The sequence below is a fragment of the Tachyglossus aculeatus genome, chromosome 8 (assembly GCF_015852505.1).
Source record: "Tachyglossus aculeatus isolate mTacAcu1 chromosome 8, mTacAcu1.pri, whole genome shotgun sequence".
In the NCBI taxonomy this organism is placed as follows: Eukaryota; Metazoa; Chordata; class Mammalia; order Monotremata; family Tachyglossidae; genus Tachyglossus; species Tachyglossus aculeatus.
The window spans coordinates 8,044,148-8,069,844 of record NC_052073.1 but is presented as its reverse complement, the minus strand read 5'-3'; the positions used below and the strand labels follow the sequence as shown (position 1 = coordinate 8,069,844).

General features: G+C 45.5%; 1 protein-coding gene across 2 annotated transcripts in view; it reads left to right on the top strand.

Moving 5' to 3' along the window:
* The window catches only part of SULF2 (sulfatase 2), an 89,394-nt gene that overhangs the window by 18,875 nt on the left and 44,822 nt on the right, over positions 1-25,697 (top strand). For both annotated transcript variants that reach the window (XM_038750344.1, XM_038750343.1), the window contains exons 3-6: positions 6,760-6,999; positions 10,633-10,784; positions 17,442-17,611; positions 24,104-24,254. In XM_038750344.1, coding sequence (XP_038606272.1) covers positions 6,760-6,999; positions 10,633-10,784; positions 17,442-17,611; positions 24,104-24,254 — 713 coding nt within the window. The remainder of the gene's footprint in view (positions 1-6,759; positions 7,000-10,632; positions 10,785-17,441; positions 17,612-24,103; positions 24,255-25,697) is intronic.

Genomic DNA, 25,697 nt, shown 5'->3' with positions numbered 1-25,697 from the left:
ACAATAAACAGACACCTTCCCTGCCCACAGTGAGCTTGCAGTCTAGAGTGCCTGTTTATTGTTCTTTTTTACTCTCCCAAGCACTTAGTACAGTGATCTGCACAAAGTACGTGCTCAATAAATACGATTGAAATCTGGTCCCCTTCTGGTCTTGCCCCTGTTAGAGACAGGACATGAGGCTGGATAATAATAATAATGGTATTTGTTAAGTGCTTACTATGTTCCTGGCACAGTACTAAGCGCTGAGATGGGGCAGGGGTAGGACCTAGTGAGGGTACTGCTTAGGGTTTGACCTGCCACTGGCCCACAAGCCTCCTCTGGCATGGATGTGCCACAGTAAATCCAGTTGTAAATTAATGTGGCCACCTTGGCTAGCCAACAGATCTCGTTGCATCAGATCCTTTCAGATCCAATCTCAATTTAAAAGTGCGAAGGCAGGTGGTATGATCTGGTGAACGGAGCACAGGTCTGGAAGCTAAGGAATCAAATTTTTGGCCCAGCTCAGACACTGGCCTGCTGGGTGACCGTGGGCAAGTCACCTATCTTCTCTGAGCCTCCTTTGCCACATCTGTGAAATGGGGGGTAATATACTTTGTCTAGAAGAAGTGTGGTTCAGTGGAAAAAGCCTGGCCTGGGAGTTGGGGGATTTGAGTTCTATTCCTGGCTCTGCTGCTTCCCTTCTGTGTGACCTTGGACAAGTCATTTCACTGCTCTGTGCTTCAGGTTCTTCTTCTGAAAATGAAAATTCAATGCCTATTCACCCTCTTTCTGTCTCCCCCGCCACTAGACTGTAAGCTTGTTGTAGGTGGGGATTCATGATTCTTAATTCTGTTATAGGGTACTCTCCCAAGTGCTTAATACAGTGCTCTGCATGCTCAATAAATATGATTGATTGATTGATCATCATCATGCATGTAATAATAATAATGATGGCATTTGTTAAGTGCTTACTACGTGCCAAGCACTGTTCTAAGCGCTGGGGTAGATACGAGGTAATCAGGTTATCCCACATGGGGCTCACAGTCTTAATCCCCATTTTACAGATGAGGTAACTGAGGAACAGAGAAGTTAAGTGACTTGTCCAAAGTCACACAGTATAACCACTCAATAGTCCACCCTAATATTCCTCTCTTTCTAAAATTTTAAAACGTCCCACTTTTCAGATCCAAACTAAAAGCAAGATTCAACAAATAAAGCTGGATCACACTAGATAGGATTAGTGCTCTGCACATAGTAAGCGCTCAATAAATACGATTGATGATTAGGAGATGATTTGAGTTGCTTTCAGAGAAAGGGAGCAGGGTTTTCTTTCTATTACAACACAGACCTATTTCAGAAAGAGGAAAGAAAGGCTAAAGTGCATTAACGCACAGCCTTTTTTATGATTTTCTTTCGATTACAACACAGACTGATTTCAGAAAGAGGAAAGAAAGGCTAAAGTGCATTAACTCACAGCCTTTCTATGACTTGACGTTCAGAGGGGAGACCTAAAAAATTTATCAATTTCTGTTTTCTGCTCGTCTGTGATACAGCTTTCTTGGGCTGCGGTTCTCAGTTTTCAAATAAGCTCGGGACTCTTTCCAATTTCAAGCGGTGTTCAGTCAGACGTGCCTATTAAGGTCCGATGGAGAAGCAGCGTGACCTAGTGGGTAGAGCGTGGACCTTGGAGTCGGAAGGTCATGTGTTCTAATCCCAGCTCTGCCACTTGTCTGCAGTGTGGCCTCGGGCAAGTCATTTCGCTTCTCTGGGCCTCAATTACCTCTTCTGAAAAATGGGGATTAAGACGGTGAGTCCCCATATGGGAAAGGGACTGTGTCCAACCTAATTACCTTGTATCTACCCAGCACTTAGACCAGTGCTTGGCACATAGAAAGTGCTTAACAAATATTATTATTATCATTATTATTATGGAGCAGGGATTTAGTCCATGAGCCCTATGTGGGATAGAGACCGTGTCTAATCTGATTATCTACCCCAATGCTTAGCTCAGTGCTTGCATATGAGTGCTCAATAAATACCACTATTATTATTTATTATCATCACACGTAGAATGGGCCATAGGCTTGAGGATAGAGCACACCCCTCAGATACAATTTTCAGTTAGTGTTGTCTTCCATAATATTAATAGTAATGATGATAATAATAAGTGTGGCCTAAAGGATGGAGCCAGAAGGAACTGGGTTCTAATCCCGCTCCTATGCTTATCTGCTGTGTGATGTTGAGCAAACCTCTTCATTTCTCTGTGTCTCTGTTCCCTCATCTTCAAAACGGGGATTCAATACCCATTCTCCCTCCTACTTAGACTATGAGCACCATGAGAGGCCTGATTACCTTATATCTTCCCCAGCGTTTAGTACAGTGCTTGGCACATAGTAAGTGCTTAGCAAATACCATTGTTATTATTACTATTATCTATCTTCACACTGTATTATTTCCACGTAACTGAAATTTATTTTAGTGTCTGTCTCCCCCACTAGATTGCAAGTTCCTTAAGGGCAGGGATCGTGCCTACCTGCTTGAATATACTCTTGAAAGTGTTTGGTAAAGTGCTCTGCACTCAATAAGCTTTCAATCAATTGATTGAAGTAGCAGTTGTATTTATTGAGCACCCACTGGGTTCAATGTGCAGTCCTAAGCACTTGGGAAGTACAAGACAAAGAAGTGGCCCATTTCCTGCTCTCGAGAAGAAAGGAAACTGCTAGAAATACAAGGATGCCTCTCCTGTGGGCAAATGCAACAAGTTTTCCTCTTCTTTCTGTGATTCTGATGTGATTTGTGCCCAAAGTAACTTGTCTACACAGCTGAGAAACTTTAACCTGACTGATAACTAAACAAGTCTGGGCTTCTTCTGTGAGCAGGGAACTATAAGCAGGTGGCAAGTGGGATGGGGAAAGGAAGGAGGAATAAAGCCACCAGGGAAACAGAGTGGCCTAGTGGATAAATCACGGGCCTGAGAGCCAGAGGTTCTAATCTCAACTCTGCCACTGCTGTGTGACCTTGGCCAAATCACTTAACTTCTCTGTTCCTCAGTTTTCTCATCTGTAAAATGGGGATTCAGTACTTGTTCTCCCTCCTACTTAGACTGTGAACCTCATGTGAGACAGGGACTGTGTCCAACCTGATTAACTTGTATCTACCCCAGCTCTTAGACTAGTGCTTGACAACATAGAAAGTGCTTAACAACTATCACAAAAAAGGGAAAAGCAGGATTAGAAAATAGCAATAATTCTTATGAGCTATTGAATAACTTTCCCGGATTTAGCAGCATGCCCATTAGCCTGCGTTCCTATCAATCTCTTAACTCCAGCGAGGATCATGATGCCGTGGTCTTCATTCAAACACTTTTGAAAACAGTGCTGCCTGAAAAAAAAATGCGTAATCTTTATGATACTAAAAAGATAGCTTTTAATGAAAAATCGGTCACAGCTTCTACAAGCCGCTGTCTAATTGATTTTGGGTTTACGAGCAAGTTTTTAGTGCTTTCATCTCAACAAATTCTCTCCTGTTTTAGGCCCAACCTCAGGCAGGGCTCGTAGTTTTTCTGCTGTAATAGAGCTCTCGATTAAAAGCAGATTGGGGAGGAAATCCAATATAATTATTTGTACTGAGTGCCCCAAACAGTAATTATTGTTAGCTGATGGGAATGAGCAAATTCTAGCATAGCAGTGGAAAGTCATGGAGCGAATGGACTTGGCCTACTGAAAAAAGCGCAGGTCTGGGAGTCGGGGGACCTGGGTTCTAACCTGGGCTCCGCCTCTTATCTGCTGTGAGACCCTGGGCAAGGCACTTAACTTCTCTGGTACCTTGGTTTCCTCATCTATAAAATGAGGATTCGATATCTGTTCTCTCTCTTATATAGACTGTTGAGCCCCTTGTGGGACAGAGACTGTGTATGGCCTGATTATCTTTTATTTACTCCAGTGCTTAGTTCAGAACCTGGCACACAGTAAGTAAGCACTTAAATTCATTCATTCAATCATATTTATTGAGAAATTACTGTGTGCGAAGCACTGTACTAAGTACTTGGGAGAATACAACAATAAACAGACACACTCCCTGCCCACCATGAATTTACAGTGTAGAGGGAGAGAATACCATTAGTATTGTTGCTCAGCGACATGGGCCCGGGAGTTAAAGGACCTGGATTCTAATCCTGGATCCTCCACTTGTCTGCTGTGTGAACTCAAGCAAGTCACTTGTAACTTCTCCGAGGCTCAGTGTTTAACAAATACCAGAAAATTTTTAAAAAGAGGGTCTGTCTGGCCCAGAAACCTCAATGCTGAGCAGGGGGTGGAACAAAATCATGTCAGTCAGTCATATTCATTGAGCACTTATTGTGTGCAGACCACTGTACTAAGCCCTTGGGAGAGTACAATATAACAATAAGCAGGCACATTTCCTGCCCACAACAAGCTTACAGTCTAGAGGGAGAGACAGACATGAATATAAATAAATAAATGACACATAGGGACATAAGTGGTGTGGGGCTGAGGGGGGGATGAATAAAAGGAGCAAGTCATGGCTATGCAGAAGGGAGTGAGAAGAAGAAAGGAGGGCTTAATCAGTAGAAACAAAGTAAAGGATCTGGGATAAGCAGCCTATTTCCCCCAAAGTCTCCATGGCACCACCGCCGTTTTACTTTTCATTTATTTTTTTTTTAATGGTATTTTTCAAATCCACTCCCTACCAGGAAGGGTAACCCCAGCCACTGCTTGGCACCTAGTAAGCCCTTAACAAATACCAAAAAAATAAGAGCCCAAACCCTCAGAAAGGCTCTGATTCTGTCTTCCATCCCTTCCACCAACCAAATACAGCCTGCGAGGGTCGCCTGACCCGTGGAGAATCCAATTCCTATTTTCCCTCAATGTCCCGAAGCTTGTGTGGGAGCAAGTTATGGCTGACTGACACAGTCCTGTTTTACAACATCTCCCAAACGGAAGGGTGTTCGGGAGCTTTCCTTTCCACTGGAGCTGTCGGTTTGCATCAATCCTCAAGCTGGCGACCGAGATGAGATCATATGTTTCCATATTAAAGAAGGGGTGATTTATAGAGAGTTGTCATTACAGCAGTTTCATTAAAGCAGGCTACTCCCCCCCAAGGGGTTGTTTAGCCTCTAGTGCTGTTTATGCACAGAAGCCTCTGGGGTCTGAGGTGGATTTGTTTGGGCGTGAGATGGGTCAGAGAACATCTTACTCGGGAAGTAGGCACGCAGGCGGTTTGGACGGCTACGCGGCCGCCCCGGAAATTGGCGGGGGATAATAAGATAATGAATCGTTGTGGTATTTAAGTGCTTACTATATGCCAGGCACTGTACTAAGCTCTGGGATGCATACAAGCAAATCAGGTTGGACACGGCCTCTGTCCCACATAGGGCTCACAGTCTAATTAACAATAGCTGTGGTATTTAGAGAAGCAGCATGGCTCCGTGGAAAGAGCACTGGCTTTGAAGTCAGAGGTCATGGGTTCAAACTCCGGCTCCACCAATTGTAAGCTGACTGACCAAGTCACTTAATTTCTCTGTGCCTCAGTTCCCTCATCTGTAAAATGAATAAAGCAAATAGGGCAAGACAGTCCTCCCACATTAAAAAAAAAATTAAACAGATTTATTAAGCATTTACTATGTGTCAAGCACTGTTCTAAGTGCTGGGAAGAGACAAGCTAATTGGGTTGGACTAAGTCCCTGTCCCGCACAGGGCTCACAGTCTTAATCCCCATTTTACAGATCAGGGAACTGAGGTGCTTAGAAGTGAGGTAACCCACCCAGGGTCACACAGCAGACAAAGAGCAGAGCTGGGATTAGAACCCATGACCTTCTGACTCCCAGTCCTGTGATCTAGCCACTAGGCCATGGTGCTTCTCGCAATATGGTCCTCACCATGGGGACAAGGGGCAGGAAGCGAGGCTCTGCCTCGGCTAGCCATAGCCTCTGACTGATGAAGTATTTGAGGGGCCATTGAATTTACACTGGCCTTCAGCACTTGATTTTTTTTTAATTTTTTAATTTTTTATTTTTATGGCATTTGTTAAGCACTGATTTAACAGGCAGGCCAGGCACTATTCTAAGCTCTGGAGTAGATGCAAGGTAATCCAGTTGGACACAGTTGCTGCCCCACATGGGGCTCACAGTCTTAATCCCTGTTAAAGTGCCTATCTTCCCTCTGCTGGTCCACTACTCTACTGATCAGTCTGCAGTGTTCACAGAGGGCCTACTGGAAGCAGAGCACTCTGATAACAATAATGGTATTTGTTAAGCGCTAACTATGTGCCAGGCACTGCTCTCCGCACTATACAAAGCCCTGGGAAGAGTCCGGTGGAGTTAGGAGACATGAGTCCTGCCCTCAAGGAGCTGGCAGTCTGAGGCCGAAGTGACAGATAAGGGGACTGAGGGGTTGATAACTCTGTTTCTACTCCAGTGCTGGATATAGTGCCTGGAACACGGAAAGCAGTTAACAGCTAGCATATAAAGCAGTGTGGCCTAGTTGTTAAAGCACAGACCTGATTGATTGATTGATTGATTGACCTGGGCTCTAATCCCAGCTCCTCCACTCGTCTGCTGTGTGACCTTGGGCAAGTCGCTTCAATTCTCTGGGCCTCAGTTCCCTCATCTGGGAAACGGGAACTAAGACTGCGAACCCCACATGGGACAACCTGAATACCTCGTATTTACCACAGCGCTTAGAACAGTGCTTGGCTTAACAAATACCACAATTATTGTTACAATTCTAATTATTAATAATAATAAGGGTCCGGCCGTTCCAGGTTCCATGCAGGTGATGAACAAGACGCGCCGCATCATGGAGCAAGGAGGAGCGCACTTCATCAACGCCTTCGTGACCACGCCCATGTGCTGCCCATCCCGCTCCTCCATCCTCACCGGGAAGTACGTTCACAACCACAACACCTACACCAACAATGAGAACTGCTCCTCGCCCTCCTGGCAGGCCCAGCACGAGGTCCGCAGCTTCGCCGTCTACCTCAACAACACCGGGTATCGGACAGGTGAGGCGGACCGGATCCGGGGAGGGGGCGGCGGAGGTTGGGTCCAGTCCCCCTGCCGAATCCCCACTGCTTCTTCACGTCACTGGGCATCAGGGCCATATGAAGAGGGAGCTAAGAGACCTAGGTTGTGGCCTGGCTCAGCCATTCTCCGGCTAGGGGACCTGGAGTGAGTCACTCAGCCTTTTTGTGCCTCAGTTTCCTCACCTGTAAAATGTGACTGACAGATCTGTTCTGTAGACTGTGAGCTCCCTATGGGCAGGGGCTCTGTCCAGCCTGATTCTCTCGTTTCTGCCCCAGAGCTTGGCATTTAGTAAGTGACAAATACATAATGTTATTGTTATCCTTCCAACTCCAAAGGCCAGTCTGGGAATTGGGGAGGAGCCAGACTGTTGGGTGCAGGTCGACCTTGGGTTGTGGTTCAGGGGCTTGGCTTTTTTCTGGAGCCACTGCTTGTTTTATGGGAAGGGTGTAGGCAGGCCCCAGGTAAAGCCAAATTGTTTCCCCACTCCACATCCATGCATCCATCCATGCATCTGTCCACGGGCCTGACAACACCCGAAATGGTTAGGTCCTGGCTGCCAGAGCCATTCCAAACCAGGACTCTGGAGAGGGCAACGACAGCTGCAGCAATATTGATTGAGGACCCCCTGGAACTGCATTAAGTTTTTGAGGAGACACACACACACACACACACACACAACCTCCCCCCCTCTTTCTGCCTGCTAGGTATGACAAGACATAATCTCTGCCCTTGGAGTGCAAACAGGTAATGGAGAAAACCAGGAGACATCAATCGGCTGAAATAAAATAGTGAAAAAACCACTAAAGTAGATATAAATAATACATGTGGGCAGATAAATAGATGGAAGCCACATTTAAGGAAGCAGATAAGCATACTGGCATGGTGAGGGAGCTGAGAGGGTGGATTGATGGGGCAGGTGGGAGAATTAGACCGGGAATTGGATGAGAAGCAATGTAATCCAAGTGGAAAGAGCATAGGTCTGGGAGCCTGGAATTCTAATTCCAGGTCTGCCACTTGCCTTCTCTGGGGGGATTGGGCAAGTCACTTCATGCCTCAGGGCTTTGGTTTCCTCATCTGTAAAAAGGGGATTCAATACATGCTCTCCCTCCTCCTCCTTATACCGTTATCCCTTGTAGGACAGGGACTGTGTCTGTTCCGATAGTCCCGTATCTACCCCAGCACATAACAGAGAGCTTGGCACGTAATAAGCACTCAACCAGGATGGCCATTATTATTAGTAATAAGAATTGCTGAAGGGGAGGGGATAGGTGAAAGACACCCAAGGAAAGAGGAAATGAATAAAGACTAAAACAGCAGCAAAGACAAGCACAGCTACACGCAATAAAAAAAATAATAACAGCAGGGTGCTGTGCTCGAGAGGGGCTGAGTTCCACACTCCAAGAGAAGCTCAAGGTTTTCGGCTCTGTAAGAGGTCTCCACCCTGAGTCTTCTGGCCTTCCTGCCAATTGGGGCATGGTCTTGCCCTCCGAGAAGGCTGGGGAGGAAAGGTTCGAGAGCATGGGCTTCGGAGTCAGAGGTTATGGGTTCTAATCCCACCTCTGACAGTTATCAGCTGTGTGACTTTGGGGAAGTCACTTAACTTCTCTGTGCCTATTAGCTCATCTGTAAAATGGGGATTAAGATTATGAGCCCCACGTGGGACAACCTGTTTACCTTGTATCTACCCCTGTGCTTAGAACAGAGCTTGACACATAGTAAGTGCTTAAAAAAATACCATAATTATTACTATTATTATTAAATCACTTCACTTGTCTTGGCCTTGGTTTCTTCATCTGTAAAATGGGGCATTAATACCTATCCTCTCTCCTATTTAGACTGTGAACCCCGTTTGGGAGATTGACTGTGTCCAACCTGATGATCTTGTATCTACCCCAGCGTTTAGTAGTGTCTGACACATAGTAAGCGCTTAACAGTTATCATAAGGATTACCATTGTCATTATGATTCTGCTGTTGAAGAGTAGGGCATCTGCGATGCCAGTTCCAAAGGCTGTCAATCAATGAGCGCTTACTCTGTGCAGAGCACTATAGTAGCCACTTGAGAGAGTACAATACAAAAGAATTAGCAGACACATTCCTTGAGGAAAATGAGCTTACAGTGTAGAGGGGGAGACGGACATTAATATGAATAAGTAATTTATAATGTATCATTTAAAGATATGTACACAGGTGCTGTGGGGTTGGGGGTAGGGTGAATATCCAATGTCTAAAGGTCACAGATCCAACAGATGGGCGGGTTTTGCAGGTAGACATGGCATTTAGGAAATTCATCCTGCCAATACCTTGAAGACTTGATGCATGGCTCAAGTCAGAAGCACTGACAGCCATGGGGAATAATAATAATAATAATCGTGGTACTTATTAAGCGCTTACAATGTACTAAGTGCTGGGGTGGATACAAGCCGATCAGGTTGGACACAGTCCCTGTCCCATGTGGGATTCGCAGTCTCAATCCCCATTTTACAAAAGAGGTATCTGAGGCCCAGAGAAGTAAAATGACTTGCCCAAGATTACACAGCAGTGAAGTGGCGGAGCTGGGATTAGAACCCATGACCTTCTGACTTCCAAGCCTGTGCCCTAGCCACTAGGCCATCATGCCTCTTCTCCCCATCCCCCACCTACCATGGTGAGGGCTGGATGTTTCATTTTTACATCCAATCCCTCTTTGCCTTCGGTCTGATTTCTTACCAGTCTGCGGCTTGGCGGCCCAGGTTTATTTGCCTCTTTTCTTCCAACTGCTGCCTGAATGAAGGAAGATTGTGGCCAAGAAACCTAAGCATCTGAGAGCAAAAATCTCATTTGGCAGTGAATGCCTTAACTGTCGCCTCTTATTCTGCGCCACAAAGGTACACCCTTCCAGAGAACCTTTCGGAGATTATAAAGGGTGGGAGGAGGACGAGAAGGGAAGAGGGATGAGACGTAAGACAGAGGCTCCGGGAAGAGAAAATTGCTAAAATAATATTTTGACATCCATGGAAGATTAAACATTCACTCACTATGTACAGAGTGGGTGGCTGGAGAAGTGGGGGAAGGTGTTGAGGGATTGTAAAAAGCCCCAAAAGGAAACCCACTTTCTTTATCCCCTCCCCTTCTCCTTTTAAGTACTGCCCCATTCCCCCTTACCTCGCCCATCCTAATGCCTCATCAAAGAACACACCACCTATTGCCATTCACCACAGAGGCAGCATGGCCTAGTGGATAGAGCCCAGACTTGAGGTCAGAAGGACCTGGCTTCTAATCCCAGCTCCACCACTTGTATGCTTTGTGACCTTCTGGGCAAGAAACTTCACTTTTCTGGGCCTCGGTTCCCTCATCTGTAAAATGGGGATTGAGACCATGAGCCCTACATGGGAACAGGGTCTGTGTCCAACCTGAATGACTTGTATCTTCCCCAGCGCTTGGAAAAGTGCTTGGCACAAAGTGAGCACTTAACTAGTACCATAATTATTAAGATTATTACTATTATGACTCCTCACTGCTCATTTGCTTTTTGGCCCATTCCAGGAATAAAAAGAAAGGGGGTGGAGGGGTAATCTGAATGGTCCAAGTCTCCAGCTTGTTAACCGTCCACCCTGCCTTGGTTTCCCTCCAGCCTTCTTCGGGAAGTACCTGAATGAATACAATGGCTCCTATGTGCCCCCGGGGTGGAAGGAGTGGGTCGGACTCCTCAAAAACTCTCGGTTCTACAACTATACCATGTGTAGAAATGGGGTGAAGGAGAAGCACGGGTTCGACTACTCCAAGGTGAGTTCTCGGGCGCTTTCTGAATGTGTAACATACTTCATGTATGTGTGAAACGGGGTGGGGGAGAAGCCTGACAGTGTAACACACTTCACAGATGTGTGGAATGGGTGGAATGGGGGTGAAGGAGAAGCCCTGGTTTGACTACTGCAAGGGCAAAATGGGGTGGAGGAGAAGCATGGGTTCAACTATTCCCAAGTGAGTTCTCTTGTTCTTAGGGAGCATGTTTCGAACTTCAAACGTGGGTGAAATGGGGTGAAGAAGAAACCCGGGTTTGACTATTCCAAGATGAGAACCTCAGGCTTTTAACTCACAAGCTTCCTTTCCCATGCTTCCTCGCCCACCTTCTTATGCACATCATACAGTTTCTTCTGCTAAATAGCCCCTGAGGGAGAAGCCTGCGTGAGCAATATGCAGTATCAGACAGTTGTATTTATTAAGAGCTTACTGTATTCACAGCACTGTACTAAGTGCTTGAGAGACAACACAAAAATAAAGACACATTCCCTGCCCACAACAAGCTTACAGTCCAAAGGTGGTGCCCCAATATGCAGCATCAGACAGTTGTATTTATTGAGAGCTTACTGTATACAGAGCACTGTACTAAGTGCTTGAGAGACAACACAAAAATAAACCGACACATTCCTTGCCCACAACAAGCTTACAGTCCAAAGGTGGTGCCCGGACCACCTTTCCTGCTGACAGTTTCCTCTAAAGGAGAAGGAGGAGGGGAGCAAGGTCTACTGATTTATGGATGTAAATAAACTATTGGTCAGCTTCATTCACCAATCGGCTGACCTTACTAACAATAATAATAATAATGATGATGGTATTTGTTAAGGGCTTACTATGTGCCGTGCACTGTTCTAAGCACTGGGGTAGATACAAAATAATCAGGTTGTCCCACAGGGGGCTCACAGTTTTAATCCCCATTTTACAGATGAGGTAACTGAGGCTCAGAGAAGTGAAGTTTCTTGCCCAAGGTCACAGAGCAGACAAGTGGCAGAACCGAGACTAGAACTCATGTCCTCTGACTCCCAAGCCCATGCTCTTTCCACTAAGCCATGCAGCTTCTTCATAGGAGGGTTGGCTTTTGGGAGACCACAGCTCTTTCTCCCTCCCCTTTGTTGTGCTAAATTATCCATTAGAAATGATTCATTTATATTAATGTTCATCTCCCCCTCTAGACCGTTAAATTAGTTGTGGGTTGGAAACATACCTACGAACTCTGTGGTGTTGAACACTCCCAAGTGCTTAGTACAGTGCTCTACACACAGAAAGTGTTAAATAAATACCATTGATTACCTGACTATTCTGGGCTATATCTAGCTCCTAGCAGCCAAGGGCTCACGTGGAGCCAGGGAGAGAAGCAGAAGGAATCTGAGGAAGCCTTAATGCTCAAACTTCCTTTTCCCCCTTTCCTCCCGACTCACACCCAGAGTTCTCGCTTTGTAGAGAATTCTGGGCCTGTCTAGTTCTGCTCTCAATAATAATAGTAATAACAATTATGGTATTTAAGAGTTTACTATGTGCCAGGCACTTTTCTAAGCGCTGGGGTAGAAACAAGTTAATCCGGTTGGACATAGTCCCCATCCCATATGGGGCTCACAGTCTTAAAGCCCATTTTACAGATGAGGTAACTGAGGCACAGAAAGGTTAAAGTGACTTGCCGGAGGTCACACAACAGACTTGGTGGAGCTGGGATTAGAACCCACATCCTCCACCTCCCAAGCCCAAGCTCTTTCCACGAGGTGCTTTCCCCACCCCCATAAAAATCCAGACTCCTACTTCCCCATCCTTCGACACTCCAGCTGATTCTGCCAGTTGAAGCAGCCGAATTGATGGCCCTTCCTCAATAATAGATTTGTAACATCTGCCTTAGTAATTGAGCGAGGTTCCAGGGCTAAAGATCCCAAGGGTAGCAGGGGCCTGGGCCCAGGGAGTGAATCACCCGGTGACCTTGCCCTCACTCACCCCCACCCCCAAGGGAAGCAGACCCCGTCCCCTTCTAGCCCTCAAGCCATGGGTCACCTGGCTCTTCTCTTGGCAACCACAGGAAACTGAAACGGTTTGCCTAGTCACCGTTACAGAGGATTTCGGTTGCTTAATGAAGGTGCAGTACAACTGTGACTTTCCCTGTTGCAGAGGAAGTAATTACCCAGAGAGGTCACCATGTCCGGCCCCCTGCCTCCGACCTCTGGGCCCGACACACAGACTGATGGGGGGCTGGGCCATTTTCAAAGACCCGTAAGAAAGACCTTTCCCAACCTCCTTCAGTAGCCCAGAAGCTCCGCTCTTCCATTCATCTGACTTCAATCCCTTCCCCGTCATTTAGCCCAGTTTGTTCCTCAGCCACCGTGGTCATTGTCATTCGCTTCGGTAGCCCTTGTGTTGCCTGCAGACCCCCGAGGGGTCTCGTGGCCTCAATCCAGGGATTCTCCATTCCCACTACAAAAGCGCTTCACTTTTCCGTAAACTGGAGTTGATTTTTCCATCTATGTGATCTGCCTCCTAACCATCAGTGAGTGGTTTTTACTGAGCGCTTCCTGTTTGCAGAGCATTGTAGTCAGTAGATAAGAGCAGGAGCCTAGGAGTCAGAAGGATCTGGGTTTTAATCCCGCTTCTGCCACTCGTCTGCTGTGTGACCTTGGACAAGTCACTTCACTTCTCTGGGTCTCAATTACTCATCTGTAAAATGGGGATAAAGACTGTGAGCCCAGTGTGGGGCAAGGACTGTGTCCAATCCAATTTGTTTCTATCCACCCCAGTGCCTGGTACATAGAAAACACTTAACAAATACCATCATTATTATTATTTTTACTAAAAGCTTGGGAGGGGACAATAAGCTCCTCTCTCTAGACTCTCAGTTCTTTGTGGGAAGGGAATGAGTCAACTAACTCAATTGAATTACACTCTCTCAAGCGCTTAGTACAGTGCTCTGCACCCAGTAAGTGCTTAATAAATATAATTGATTACATGACAATCAATAGTGTTAGGAGGTCCTGTCCTTGAGGATCTGGCAGTTTAGCAGTCCCTCTCTAGACTGTAAACTCGTTGTGGGCAGGAATTCTGATTATTGTTATATTGTAATAATAACAATTATTATTATTATTATATTTATTAAGCACTTACTAAGTGCCAGGCACTATACTAAGCGCTGGGGTGGATACATGTAATCGGGTTGCACACAGTACCTGTCCTGCATAGGGTTCACTGTCTTAAACCCCATTTTACAGATGAAGAAACTGAGGCCCAGAGAAGTAAAGTGACTTGTCCAAGGCCAAACAGCAGATAAGTGGCATAACCGGGGTTAAAACCCATGACCTTCTGACTGCCAGGCCTATTCTTCTAGACTGTGAGCCCACTGTTGGGTAGGGACTGTCTCTATATGTTGCCAACTTGTACTTCCCAAGCGCTTAGTACAGTGCTCTGCATACAGTAAGCACTCAATAAATACGATTGATTGATTGATTGTTCTCTATCCACTAGGCCATGCGGTTTTCAATATTGAACTCTCTCAAGGTTTTAGAACAGCGCTCTTCACTCAGTAAGCGCTCATAAATACAATTGCATGAATGAATGAATGGGAAACAGATCCTAAAATGAATTACACACTGGGGTAAAAAGCAGAGTTTAAAGATATAGTAATAAAATACTTTCCAAGCACTTAGTACAGTGCTCTGTACACAGTAAGTGCTCAATAAATACAACTGAATGAATATAATAATAATAATGATGGTATTTGTTAAGCACTTATGATGTGACAAGCACTGTTCTAAGCACTGGGGGGGATACAAGGTAATCAGTTTGTCCCACATGGGGCACACAGTCTTAATCCCCATTTTATTTAAGTGAGTTGCCCAAAGTCACACAGCTGACAAGTGGCAAAGCTGGGATTAGAACCCATGATCTCTGACTTCCAAGCCCGGGCTCTTTCTACTGAGCCTCGCTATGAGCAGAATGTCTTTGGTGGGTCAGGGAAGCAGTGAGCATCTACTACTAAGTATGGCATTTGTTAAGCGCTTACTTTGTGCCAGGCACTGTACTGTGTGCTGTATCCACATACAGGCAAATCGGTTGGACAGTCCCTTCCTACAGGGGGCTCACAGTCTTAATCCCCATTTTAGAGATGAGGGAACTGAGGCCCAGAGAAGTGAAGTGACTTTGCCCAATGTCACACAGCAGACATGTGGCAGAACCGGGATTAGAACCCATGGCCCTCTGGCTCCGAGGCCCGTGCTCTATCCACTACATGATGCTGCTTCTCATAAGTGTTTTAAGGGTGAGAGGACCTGAGGACATTATCCCTCTCCTTGTCCTCCCACCTTAGCTGTCATTCAGCCAGGGACTGGTTTCTCTCCCCTTGATATCAATATTACCATCAAAACTGTCAGTAAACCCAGAGCCTGCCGCTAGTGTTTACATTGGAATTGATCCATTGGCAGCGGAAACCTCAGCTTATCTCTCCCTCCAGGCTCTTTTGATAGCATTTTTCCCTGGGCAGCTAAGGATGGCTGGACGGACTTCCAAAGGAGGTAGGCTTAAGACTTGGATTTTTGAAAATCTGAATGCCCTTGGGGCTTTCAGATCACATCCTCCAGCACTAACAGTGCTCCAGTGCTTAGAACAGTGCTCAGCACATAGTAAGCGCTTAACAAGTGCCATCATTATTATTATTAGTTTCCACTGATTACCTTGTATCCCCCAGTACTTAGAACAGCGCTTAGCACATAGTAAGCACTTAACAAATACCATCATTATTATTATTATTATCATTATTATTATTATATTCATTCATTATTATATTCATTCATTCAATCGTATTTATTGAGCACTTAAATAAAAAAATAATTATTATTTTTTATTATTATTAACAGTAAAGCACTGTTCTAAGCGCTGGGGAGGTTACAAGGTGATCAGGTTGTCCCACGGGGGGCTCACAGTCTCAATCCCCACTTTTACTGATGAGGTAACTGAGGCCCAGAGAAGTTGTGACTTGTCCAAAGTCACACAGCTGACAATTGGCGGAGCCGGGATTTGAAGGAGTCAAAGTCTAGGGAGGAAGGAGAGACCCATGAGTTATTTAGTTTCACTCATGACCTCTGTCCTGTTGGAGTGTAGCACTTTATTGGCAGGGAGAGCAGTGCTGCCTATGGATAGAGCACAGGCATGGGAGTCAGAAGGACCTGAGTTCTACCATGGCTTCAGCATGTGTCTGCTGTATGACCTTGGGCAAGTCGCTTCACTTCTCTGTGCCTCAGTTCCTCATCTGTAAAATGGGGATAAGGACTGTGAGTCCCATGTGGAACAGGGACTATGTCCAACCTGATTACTTAGTACCAGCGCCAGGCACATAGTAAGCACTTAACAAATTATACCCTTATTATCATTTTTTTATTGTACTTGTTAAACACTTACAGTGTGCCAGACACTGTACTAAGTGATGACATATTCATTCATTCAATCATACTTATTGAGAGCTTACTGTGTGCAGAGCACTGTGCTAAGTGCTTGGAAAGTACAATTCGGCAACAGATAGAGACAATCCCTACCCAACAACAGGCTCACAGTCTAGAAGGGGGAGACAGACAACGAAACAAAAGAAGTAGACAGGTGTCAGCACCATCAAAGTAGCTACTCAGGACACAGTCCCTGTTCCAGTCTTAATCCCTGTTTGGCAGATACGGTAACTGAGACCCAGAGAAGTGAAGTGACTTGCCCAGGGTCACACTGCAGGCAAGTGGTGGAGCCAGGATGAGAACCCAGGTCCTTCTGATGCCCAGGCCCATTCTCTATCTACTAACTTATACTGCTTCTCATTATTATTAGTGGTAGTGCTAGTATTATTATCATCATTACTATTATGATTATTTAAGAAACAGCCACTGGAGCGGGGACCGTCAAGACCCTGGCCCCTGCCAGCCTCAGCCTTCTCAGCCTGGCCCAGGAACTATTGTCAGTGTGTGTTTCTGCACCATAGCCCAGCGCTTCCTTAATCCCCAGTGGTCCTAAGAAACTCACAACAGCCAAGTTGGGTCATCCCCTCGATCAGAACCCGTCCCAGACCACCAGATTGTGTTGGACCTCCCCCCATACACACACACACACACACACACACACACACACACACACACACACACACACACACACACAATGGAGCTGACCAACCTACCCACCATTCTCCCCGAGCTCTGTCCCTCTCTAATAATAATTATTATTATTATGGTATTAAGCACTTACTATGTGTCAAGCACTGTTCTAAGCGTTGGGTTAGACACAAGCTAATCAGGTTGGACACAGTCCCTGTCCCACATGGGGCTCACAGACTAAGTGCCCATTTTACAGATGAGAAAACTGAGGTCCATAGAATAATAATAATGATGATGATGGCATTTCTTAAGCGCTTACTATGTGCAAAGCGCTGTTCTAGGCACTGGGGGGGAATACAAGGTGATCAGGTTGTCCCACGTGGGGCTCACAGTTTTAATCCCCATTTGCCAGATGAGGGAACTGAGGCTCAGAGAAGTGAAGTGACTCGCCCGAGGTCACACAGCGGACAAGTGGTGGAGCCGGGATTAGAACCCCTGACCTTTTGGCTCCCAGGCCCGTGCTTTATCCACTAGGCCATGCTGCTTCTCAACCCATCGTGTCTCCCTCCAGGATTACCTGACCGACCTGATCACCAACGACAGCGTGAGCTTCTTCCGAACCTCCAAGAGGACGTACCCCCACCGGCCGGTCCTGATGGTCATCAGCCATGCGGCCCCCCACGGACCAGAGGACTCCGCCCCTCAGTACTCTCAGCTCTTTCCCAATGCGTCCCAGCACATGTAAGGGGAAAAAAAGCGGGCCCCGGCCAGTGAAACGGGCAGCCCCGAAGGCCTGGGAGTGAGGGAGTGAGAGTGTGTGCATGTTTGCGTTTGGTGTTTCTGACAGATCCAATATCTGGTGTCGTGGCAGGGCAAGATCAGAGTCATTTTGAGTTGGCATGAATATTTTGAAAATTTTCATTAAAATCAGAATACATCCTTTCCCAGCCAATCTCTCACAACCTCTCTCTGTTTCTAGCCTAAACCCAAAGTGGGGAGAACTAATAAGTGCAACGTGTTAACTACTGCAAGAGGACATATTTGATCTTCATTTCCCTACTACTGCCAAATGATCCCTAAGGAGTAGCGTTGTGACTTAGTGGATAGACTAGGTCTGGGAATCAGAAGTACCTGGCTTTTCATCCTGGCTCCACCACTTGTCTGCTGTGTGACTTTGGACAAATCACTTCACTTCTATAGGCCTCAGTTCCCTCGTCTGTAAAATGGGGTTGAAGACTATGAGCTCCATATGGGACAGGGACTGTATCCAACCAGATTATCTTGTATCTACCCTGGCACGTAGAACAGTGCATAAGGCTAAGGAAGTAGTAGTAGTAGTAATAATTTAATATTAGTGATGATAATAAATATTTTAATGGCATTTGTTAATCGCTTACTATGTGCCAGGCACTGTATTAAGCGCTGGGGTAGATGCAAGGTAATCAGGTTAGACACAGTGCATTTCCCACCTGGGGCTGACAGTCTTAATCCCCATTTTACAGATAAGGTAACTGAGGCGCAGAGAAGCTAAGTGACTTGCCCAAGGCCACCCAGCAGACAAGTGATGGAGCCAAGATTAGAACCCAAGTCTTCTGACTCCCAGGCTCTTTCCACTAGGCCAAGTTGCTTCTCATTTCCCAACTTAGATTGTTGACAGTCTTCACTTTATTTACTTTTCCTTAGTAAGGAAAATTATATAAATACATAATAAGCAGAGCCTATCAGGGCTTTCCCATAGAGCCCCGGCTCCCCTTTCCCAGAGGTCTCCTGAAAGGCCCCCTTATCTCTGAGGAACAATCATTTCCAAAACCAAAAGTTCTGTCGCTGGAGGTGGTTAATTACGATCTTCAGAAGGGGATAAAAGCATGGGAAATAGGCCTGCCTTATCCTTTTATCTCTCCCTTCCATCAAGTTGGCTTTGTGGAATCCCTTCTTCAGGAAATTGTTACAGAATTTTGACAATGGTCATTTCATTTTCTCATTAGTACATTCCAGAGTGGCTTAATTTAAAGCACACCCAATTGCCATTGTCAGAAGCGGCTTATTTAGCCAACGTACCTCTGCTTCGCCGTTTTCCCTTTCACATAAGCACTTTCCTTCACCTGTTCTCGAGCGGGAAGGCCATTGTGCTGGAGTCCTTTATTTGGTACTTTCTGGGCTCTCTCTTTTGATGATCCAGCAGAGAAACGCTGCATTAGAGATCTTCATTCAGCAGCCCTGAGCAGGGGAGGCCTGCCTGTAGGGCTCCACAGACTCTTGGGAAGGCGATAATAATAATAATAATAACGTTGGCATTTGTTAAGCGCTTGCTATGTGCAGAGCACTGTTCTAAGCACTGGGGGGGATACAAGCTGATCAAGTTGTCCCATGTGGGGCTCACAGTCTTAATTCCCATTTTACAGATGAGGGAACTGAGGCGCAGAGAAGTGAAGTGACTTGCCCAAGGTCACACAGGAGACAGGTGGCAGAGCCGGGATTCGATCTTTGCTGAGGCATCTGGGAGTCGGTTTTCTGCAGTTCCTTGAACTAATGCTACTCATTAAGACCTAGTTTCTAACCCTGACTCTGCCACTTGTTTCCTGTGTGACTTCTGGCAAATCACTTCACTTCTCTCAGCCTCAGTTCCTTCATCTATAAAATGGGGATTAAGATCTATACTGTCAGGCCATTTGTGTACACTTTGGGCCTGGGCCCTGGCCGACTTACAGGAAAGGAAGCTCATAGGCCATTACTTAGTTACTTAGATGATAACAATTATGGTGGTTAAGCGCTTACTATGTGCCAAGCACCGTCCCAAGCACTAAAGTAGGGACGGTACAACCTGAGAAGCAGTGTGGCCTAGGAGAGAGAGCACACACCTGGGAGTCAGAAGGACCTGGGTGTTCCAACTCCACCACTTGTCTACTGTGTGACCTTGGGAAAGTTACTTCACTCTGGCCACAATTACCTCATCTGTAAAATGGGGAGGAGCCCCACATGGGAAATGGATTGTATCCCACCTGATTTCCTCGTATCTACCCCAGTGCTTAGTGCTGTGCCTGGCACATAGTAAGTGCTTAACAAAAACCATTAAAAAGAAAAAAGCATATTCACAGACCCTGTCCCACGTGGGTCTCAGTCTGAGGTGAAGGGAGAACAGGTATTTGAGCCCCATTTTACAGATGAGGAAACTGAGACACAGGGATCCTTGCAGAACTAGAGAAGCAGTGTGATCCGTTGGAAAGAGCACAGGACTGATTGTCAAGTGGCCTGGGTTGTCATCCCACCTCCACCACTTGCCTGCTGTGTGATCTTGGGCAAGTCACTCAGCTTCTCTGTACCTCAGTTTCCACATCTGTAAAATGGGGATAAAATATGTGTTCCCCACGCACCCCCCTTACTCTGTGAGTCCAGTGATGGGGCTCTGATTACATTGTACGTAACCCAGCCTTTTGTACAGTGCCTGGGTTGTAATAAGTGCATAATAAATACCACTATTATTATCATAATTATAATTATTAATGATAATATGATAATATATCATAATGATTGATCATTATAATGATTAATAATGACATCGCTGTGACTTGAGGGTGTTGGGTAGCACCTTACCCACCGTATGCCTTTGGGAAGAAAAATTAAACTCTCTGTCACAGCTTCTCAGAAAGAGGTGGTTGGGGGTGATTTCCCATTTTGTTTTTGTGAACAAAGAATTGTTCATTGCCATTCTCAGTCTGTCTGTGATCTCTTCCTCCCCAGACTCAGAGGTGAAAGCAGCTAAGTAGCCTGTCTCTTCCTCGTCCATTTCTTGAGCAGCGCTTTCTGTAATTATTATTATCGTTATTATTATGGTATTTGTGCATCAATCAATGATATTTATTGAGCACTCACTATGTGCAGAGCACTGCACTAAGCACTTGGGAGAGTACAACAGAATTAACAGACACATTCCCTGTTAGTCAACGCTTAATAAATACCATGATTATTAGTATTATAATTATTATTACTGTTGAGCACCTACTGTGTGCCAGGCACTGTACCAAGTGCTGGAGTAGATCCACGCTAGTCATTTTGGATACAGTCTCTGCCCCATATGAGGCTCAAAGTCTTAATTACCATTTTACCGATGAGGTAACTGAGGTGCAGAGAAGTGACTTGCCCAGTGAATCAATCAATCGTATTTATTGAGTGCTTACTGTGTGCAGAGCACTGTACTAAGCGCTTGGGAAGCACAAGTTGGCAACATATAGAGACAGTCCCTATCCAACAGTGGGCTCTGCTTACATCTCTATCTTCTTCATGTGCTGGACACCGAGAGCCACTGGGGTTGGAGGGAAGGGAGAGAGGATGAGAAAAAAGAACACTGTTTCTTGAAGAATTTAAGACTCTCAGATAAAGGGGACTTTGCTGTCCAGGGTGAATAGTGAGAGGAGATGGACAAATTTGTTCTGAGCAAGAGAGGCCTGCGTTAACCCCAGTCAAAGGAGATTGTGGGCTTGCGGTGGATTTAACTGCGGGAGGTTTCAAATCATCCAGGAAATCACAAAGCAAAGCCCAGAAGGAGTTTGCCGAGCATTGTAATCCATTCTGGGCATTACATAGCAACAGTTTCCATAACTGGTCAGCATATTCATAGTGGCAATGTGATTATTTCAACCACAATAACACTCTGATATTCAAGAGCCTATTAAGGTACAAGGATAAACCGAGCCTATTCTCTGAGGACAAGCTTCCTGTGCCCCAAGTCCATTTCCCCCGATTCCTCAGAGCCTTGGTGGAAGAACTGACATCTGTTGGAGAAGTTTTAGCCAGCAGATTTTTGAAATTCACATGCTATTTTCACACTAACTGGGCAGGTATGTGAGACTCGAGAAGGGTGGGAAGCACTGCCATGGGGCAAGACGTACTTTTTTTTAAAGGAAAAAACATTTTTTAAAGAGGTTTTTTTTCCTAATGATATTTTTTAAGTACTTACTATGTGTCAAACACAGTTCTAAGTACTGCGCTAGATATAAGTTAATTAGGTTGGACATAGTACCTGTCTTGCATGGGGCTCACAGCCTAAATAGAAGGGAAAACAGGGGTACTGAGGCACAGAGAAGTTGTGACTTGCCCAAAGCTATCCAGTAAGCATTTGGCAGAGGCAGGATTAGAACTCAGGTCCTCTGACTCCCAGGCTCTTTCTGCTAGGCCATGCTGTTTCCCTTCATTCATCTGCTTTGATTGAAAGACAGCCATAGATGCAGATTAACTGAAATATTCAGTACCAGGGCTAATTCAGATGATGAGAGTTTAAGTAACTGAATAAAATTAATTTTGTTAGATAACTTCAAAAAGCCAAACTCCCCCCACAACAACACACACCACCCATTGCTTAGATAATTGAGAAGCAGCATGGCCTAGTGGAAGGACCACGAATCTGGGAATCAGAGGACCTGGGTTCTAATCCTGGCTCTGCCACTTACCTGCTGTGTGATCTTGGGCAAATCACGTCACTTCATCTGCAAAATAGGGGTTCAATACCTGTTCTCCTTCCTACTTACCCTGTGAACTCCAGTCAGTCAATTGCATTTATTGAGAATTTACTGTATGCAGAGCACTGTACTCAGCGCTTGGGAGGTTACAATATAACAATAAACACATTTCCTTTCCACAGTGAGCTTACGGTCTAGAGGGAGAAACAGACATTAATGTAAATAAATTAATATTTGGACATGTGTTGTGGGGCTGGGAGGGAAGATGAATACAGGGAACAAGCCAGGGTGACACAGAAGGGAATGGGAGAATAGGAAAGAGAGCTTAGTCAGGAAGGCCTCTTGTGGGACCTGATTATCTTGTATGTACAGTGCTTGGCATGTAATATGCACTTAACAAATATCACAATTGTTATTATGATTATAATTAGCTTTCTGACAATTTAGGAGTGGAGGTGGGATTTTCAGACTGTTTATATGGGACCCCCAAAGGAACCAGAGTGAGCGTGCTGGTTATATTTTGCAATGGATATGGATGACACCATTTAACCCTTCAACAGAAAATAATCTGTTGAACTGGCATGTGGAAATGCCCAGTTTTAGGAAGGAGGAAGAGAAACACCTTTCAACAGCCTGAATCCTCCAGGGAAACAGTAACTGGGTAGCTGCAGTGGGAATTTTGACATCCCAGGAGACTACAAGCCTTCTCCGAGCGGCCCAAAGCTTCCACGTGACAGGTTCCGTTGGGAGCATTTCATGCATCCAAGCGTCCCAAGCTATCTACGATTGTTAACTTGGGGAGTAGCAGCCAACAAACATTGTGGCACTCAAGGATTTTTTGGAAAACCTTTTTCCAGGATGCTTCGCCAAGCATTTATGAGTCTTCTTTACAGACGCAGCAGCAAACTTAACACTAGAGGAGGCCAGTCCTCTTCTTTTGGTTGAGAGACAAGCAGATGTGTGCAGGAGGATAAATAGTACACTTGTTGTGTGGTTTGAGAAATTTTTAGAGTACTCTGTCAGTCGATTTTATTTATTGAGTGTTTACTGTGTTCAGAGCACTGTACTAACTGCTTGGGAGAGTATAATATAACATAACAGACACATTCTCTGCCCATGATGAGCTTATAGTCTCCCAAGCGCTTAGTACCATGCTCGCATACAGTAAGTGCTCAATAAATGCCATCGATTGATAAAGAGATGGAGAAACTGGCTTGTGATGATCTCTCCTTCCAGATTGCAAGCTCCTTGAGAGCAGGGAACAAGTCCATTCATTTATTCAATCATATTTATTGAGCGCTTACTATGTGCAGAGCACTGTACTAAGCACTTGGAAAGTACAATTCAGCAACAAATAGAGACAATCCCTGCCCACAATGGGCTCACAGTCCAGAAGAGGGGAGACAGACAGCAAAACAAGTTAACGGACATCAGTAGCATCATTATAAATAAATAGAATTATAGATATGTACACATCATTAATAAAAATGAATAGAATTATAATTATAAATCTGTACATATATACACAAGTGCTGGGGAGTAGGGTAGAGGAAAGGGAGCAAGTTGGGGTGACAAGAAGGGGAGCAGAGGAAAAGGGGGCTTAGTCTGGGAAGTTCTGTCTACCACCTCTATTGTATTGTTCTCTTCCAAATGCTTAGCGCAGTGCTTTGCAAGCAGGTAGCGCTCAATACATAGCATGGATAGGTTGATAGATCGATTGATCTAGCTCAGGAAGCTCTCTCCCTCCGTGCTGATTTGCTACCTGCTTGTTTGCCCTCAGCACTCCCAGTTATAACTACGCTCCCAGCCCGGACAAGCACTGGATAATGAGGTACACGGGCCCCATGAAACCAATCCACATGGAGTTCACCAACATGTTGCAGAGGAAACGGCTTCAGACCCTCATGTCCGTGGATGACTCAATGGACAAGGTAAGGGGAGCCTTCTCTGACCCTTGCCCACATCCAGAGACTGGCTCCCATCCCACTCTCTCCCTTCCCCCCCGATTTCTCTCTCTGCTATCCTTCTTTCTCTCTCTTTCCTCTATCGCTCTCTCATTCATTCATTCATTCAATCATATTTATATTTGCACAGATTTATTACTCTGCTTTACTTGTACATATTTACTATTCTATTTATTTTGTTAATGATGGGCATATAGCTATAATTCGATTTGTTCTGACAATTCTGACGTGTTTTGTTGTTTGTCTCCCCCTTCTAGACTTTGATCCTGTCGTTGGGTAGGAATCGTCTCTATATGTTGCCAACTTGTACTTCCCAAGTGCTTAGTACAGTGCTCTGCACACAGTAAGCACTCAATAAATACAATTGAATTAATGAATGAGTGAATTTATTTAGCACTTACTGTGTGCAGAGCACAGTGCTAAATGCTTGGGTTCCCCTCTCATCTTCTCTTTCCACTATCTCCGCATCTCCCATCCTGTTCTCCCATCTCCCTTCTTCCTTCTCCATTCAGCTTACACACGCCACCTCTCCGAACCCAAGCCAAGTCCCTCTGCCATTCGAGCTCTTTGTGGGCAGGGAATGTGTCTGTTATGTTGTGGTGTTGTACTCTCCCAAGTGCTTAGTACAGTGCCCTGCACACTGTAAGCGCTCAATAAATATGATGGGTTGGCCACCCGTCAGACCGCCAGCACTTCCAAGTCCCGATATGGGGCATCTTTGGCTCGGGATGAAAAGAAGTCGAATGGAGGGCTTCAAAAAGAAAAACCTGACAGGAACTGCCCCAACCCCAAGTGCTGCCCTGTCAGAGAAAGAAAGAGATCCAGGAGGGCGTTGGCCTAGCCAATACTGGGAAAGGATTGGGGATGGGGGACCACCCAGGGGGAGACTCGGACACTAAACCAGCTCCAAACAGGGAGACAATATAATCAGATCAGGCAGAGTCCCTGTCTCACACAAAATTCACCATCTAAGGGAAAGGGGAAACGAGATATTTATCCCCATTTTACAGATGAGGAAACTGAGGCCCACCGGCACACAAAATAGGCAAGTGATGGGGTCCAGGACTAAGATTAGGATCTCCTGGCTTCGAATCCCGTACCCCTTTTTACTAGGCCTTGCTGCTAGTCTCCAACCCAGCATGCTTTGAGGAGTGGATGCCCAACATCTAATCAGTATTTGTCCTCCACATTTTTTTTTTTGCCATTTACAGCAGGCATTCGGTCCCCATCTTATACAGAGTTCCTCTGATAGAGGACAGGAAGCGACAGAATAGTAAACCACCCTTTTCTCATTAGGGAACCCAAAGGTTATCTTGAGGAAACAGGTTATCGTCCTTTCGGAAGAGAGCAAACACTCTTGCATTTTACTGGGGGATTTGTGCCAAGAGCCACTGGGGGGGTTGTGTAGCC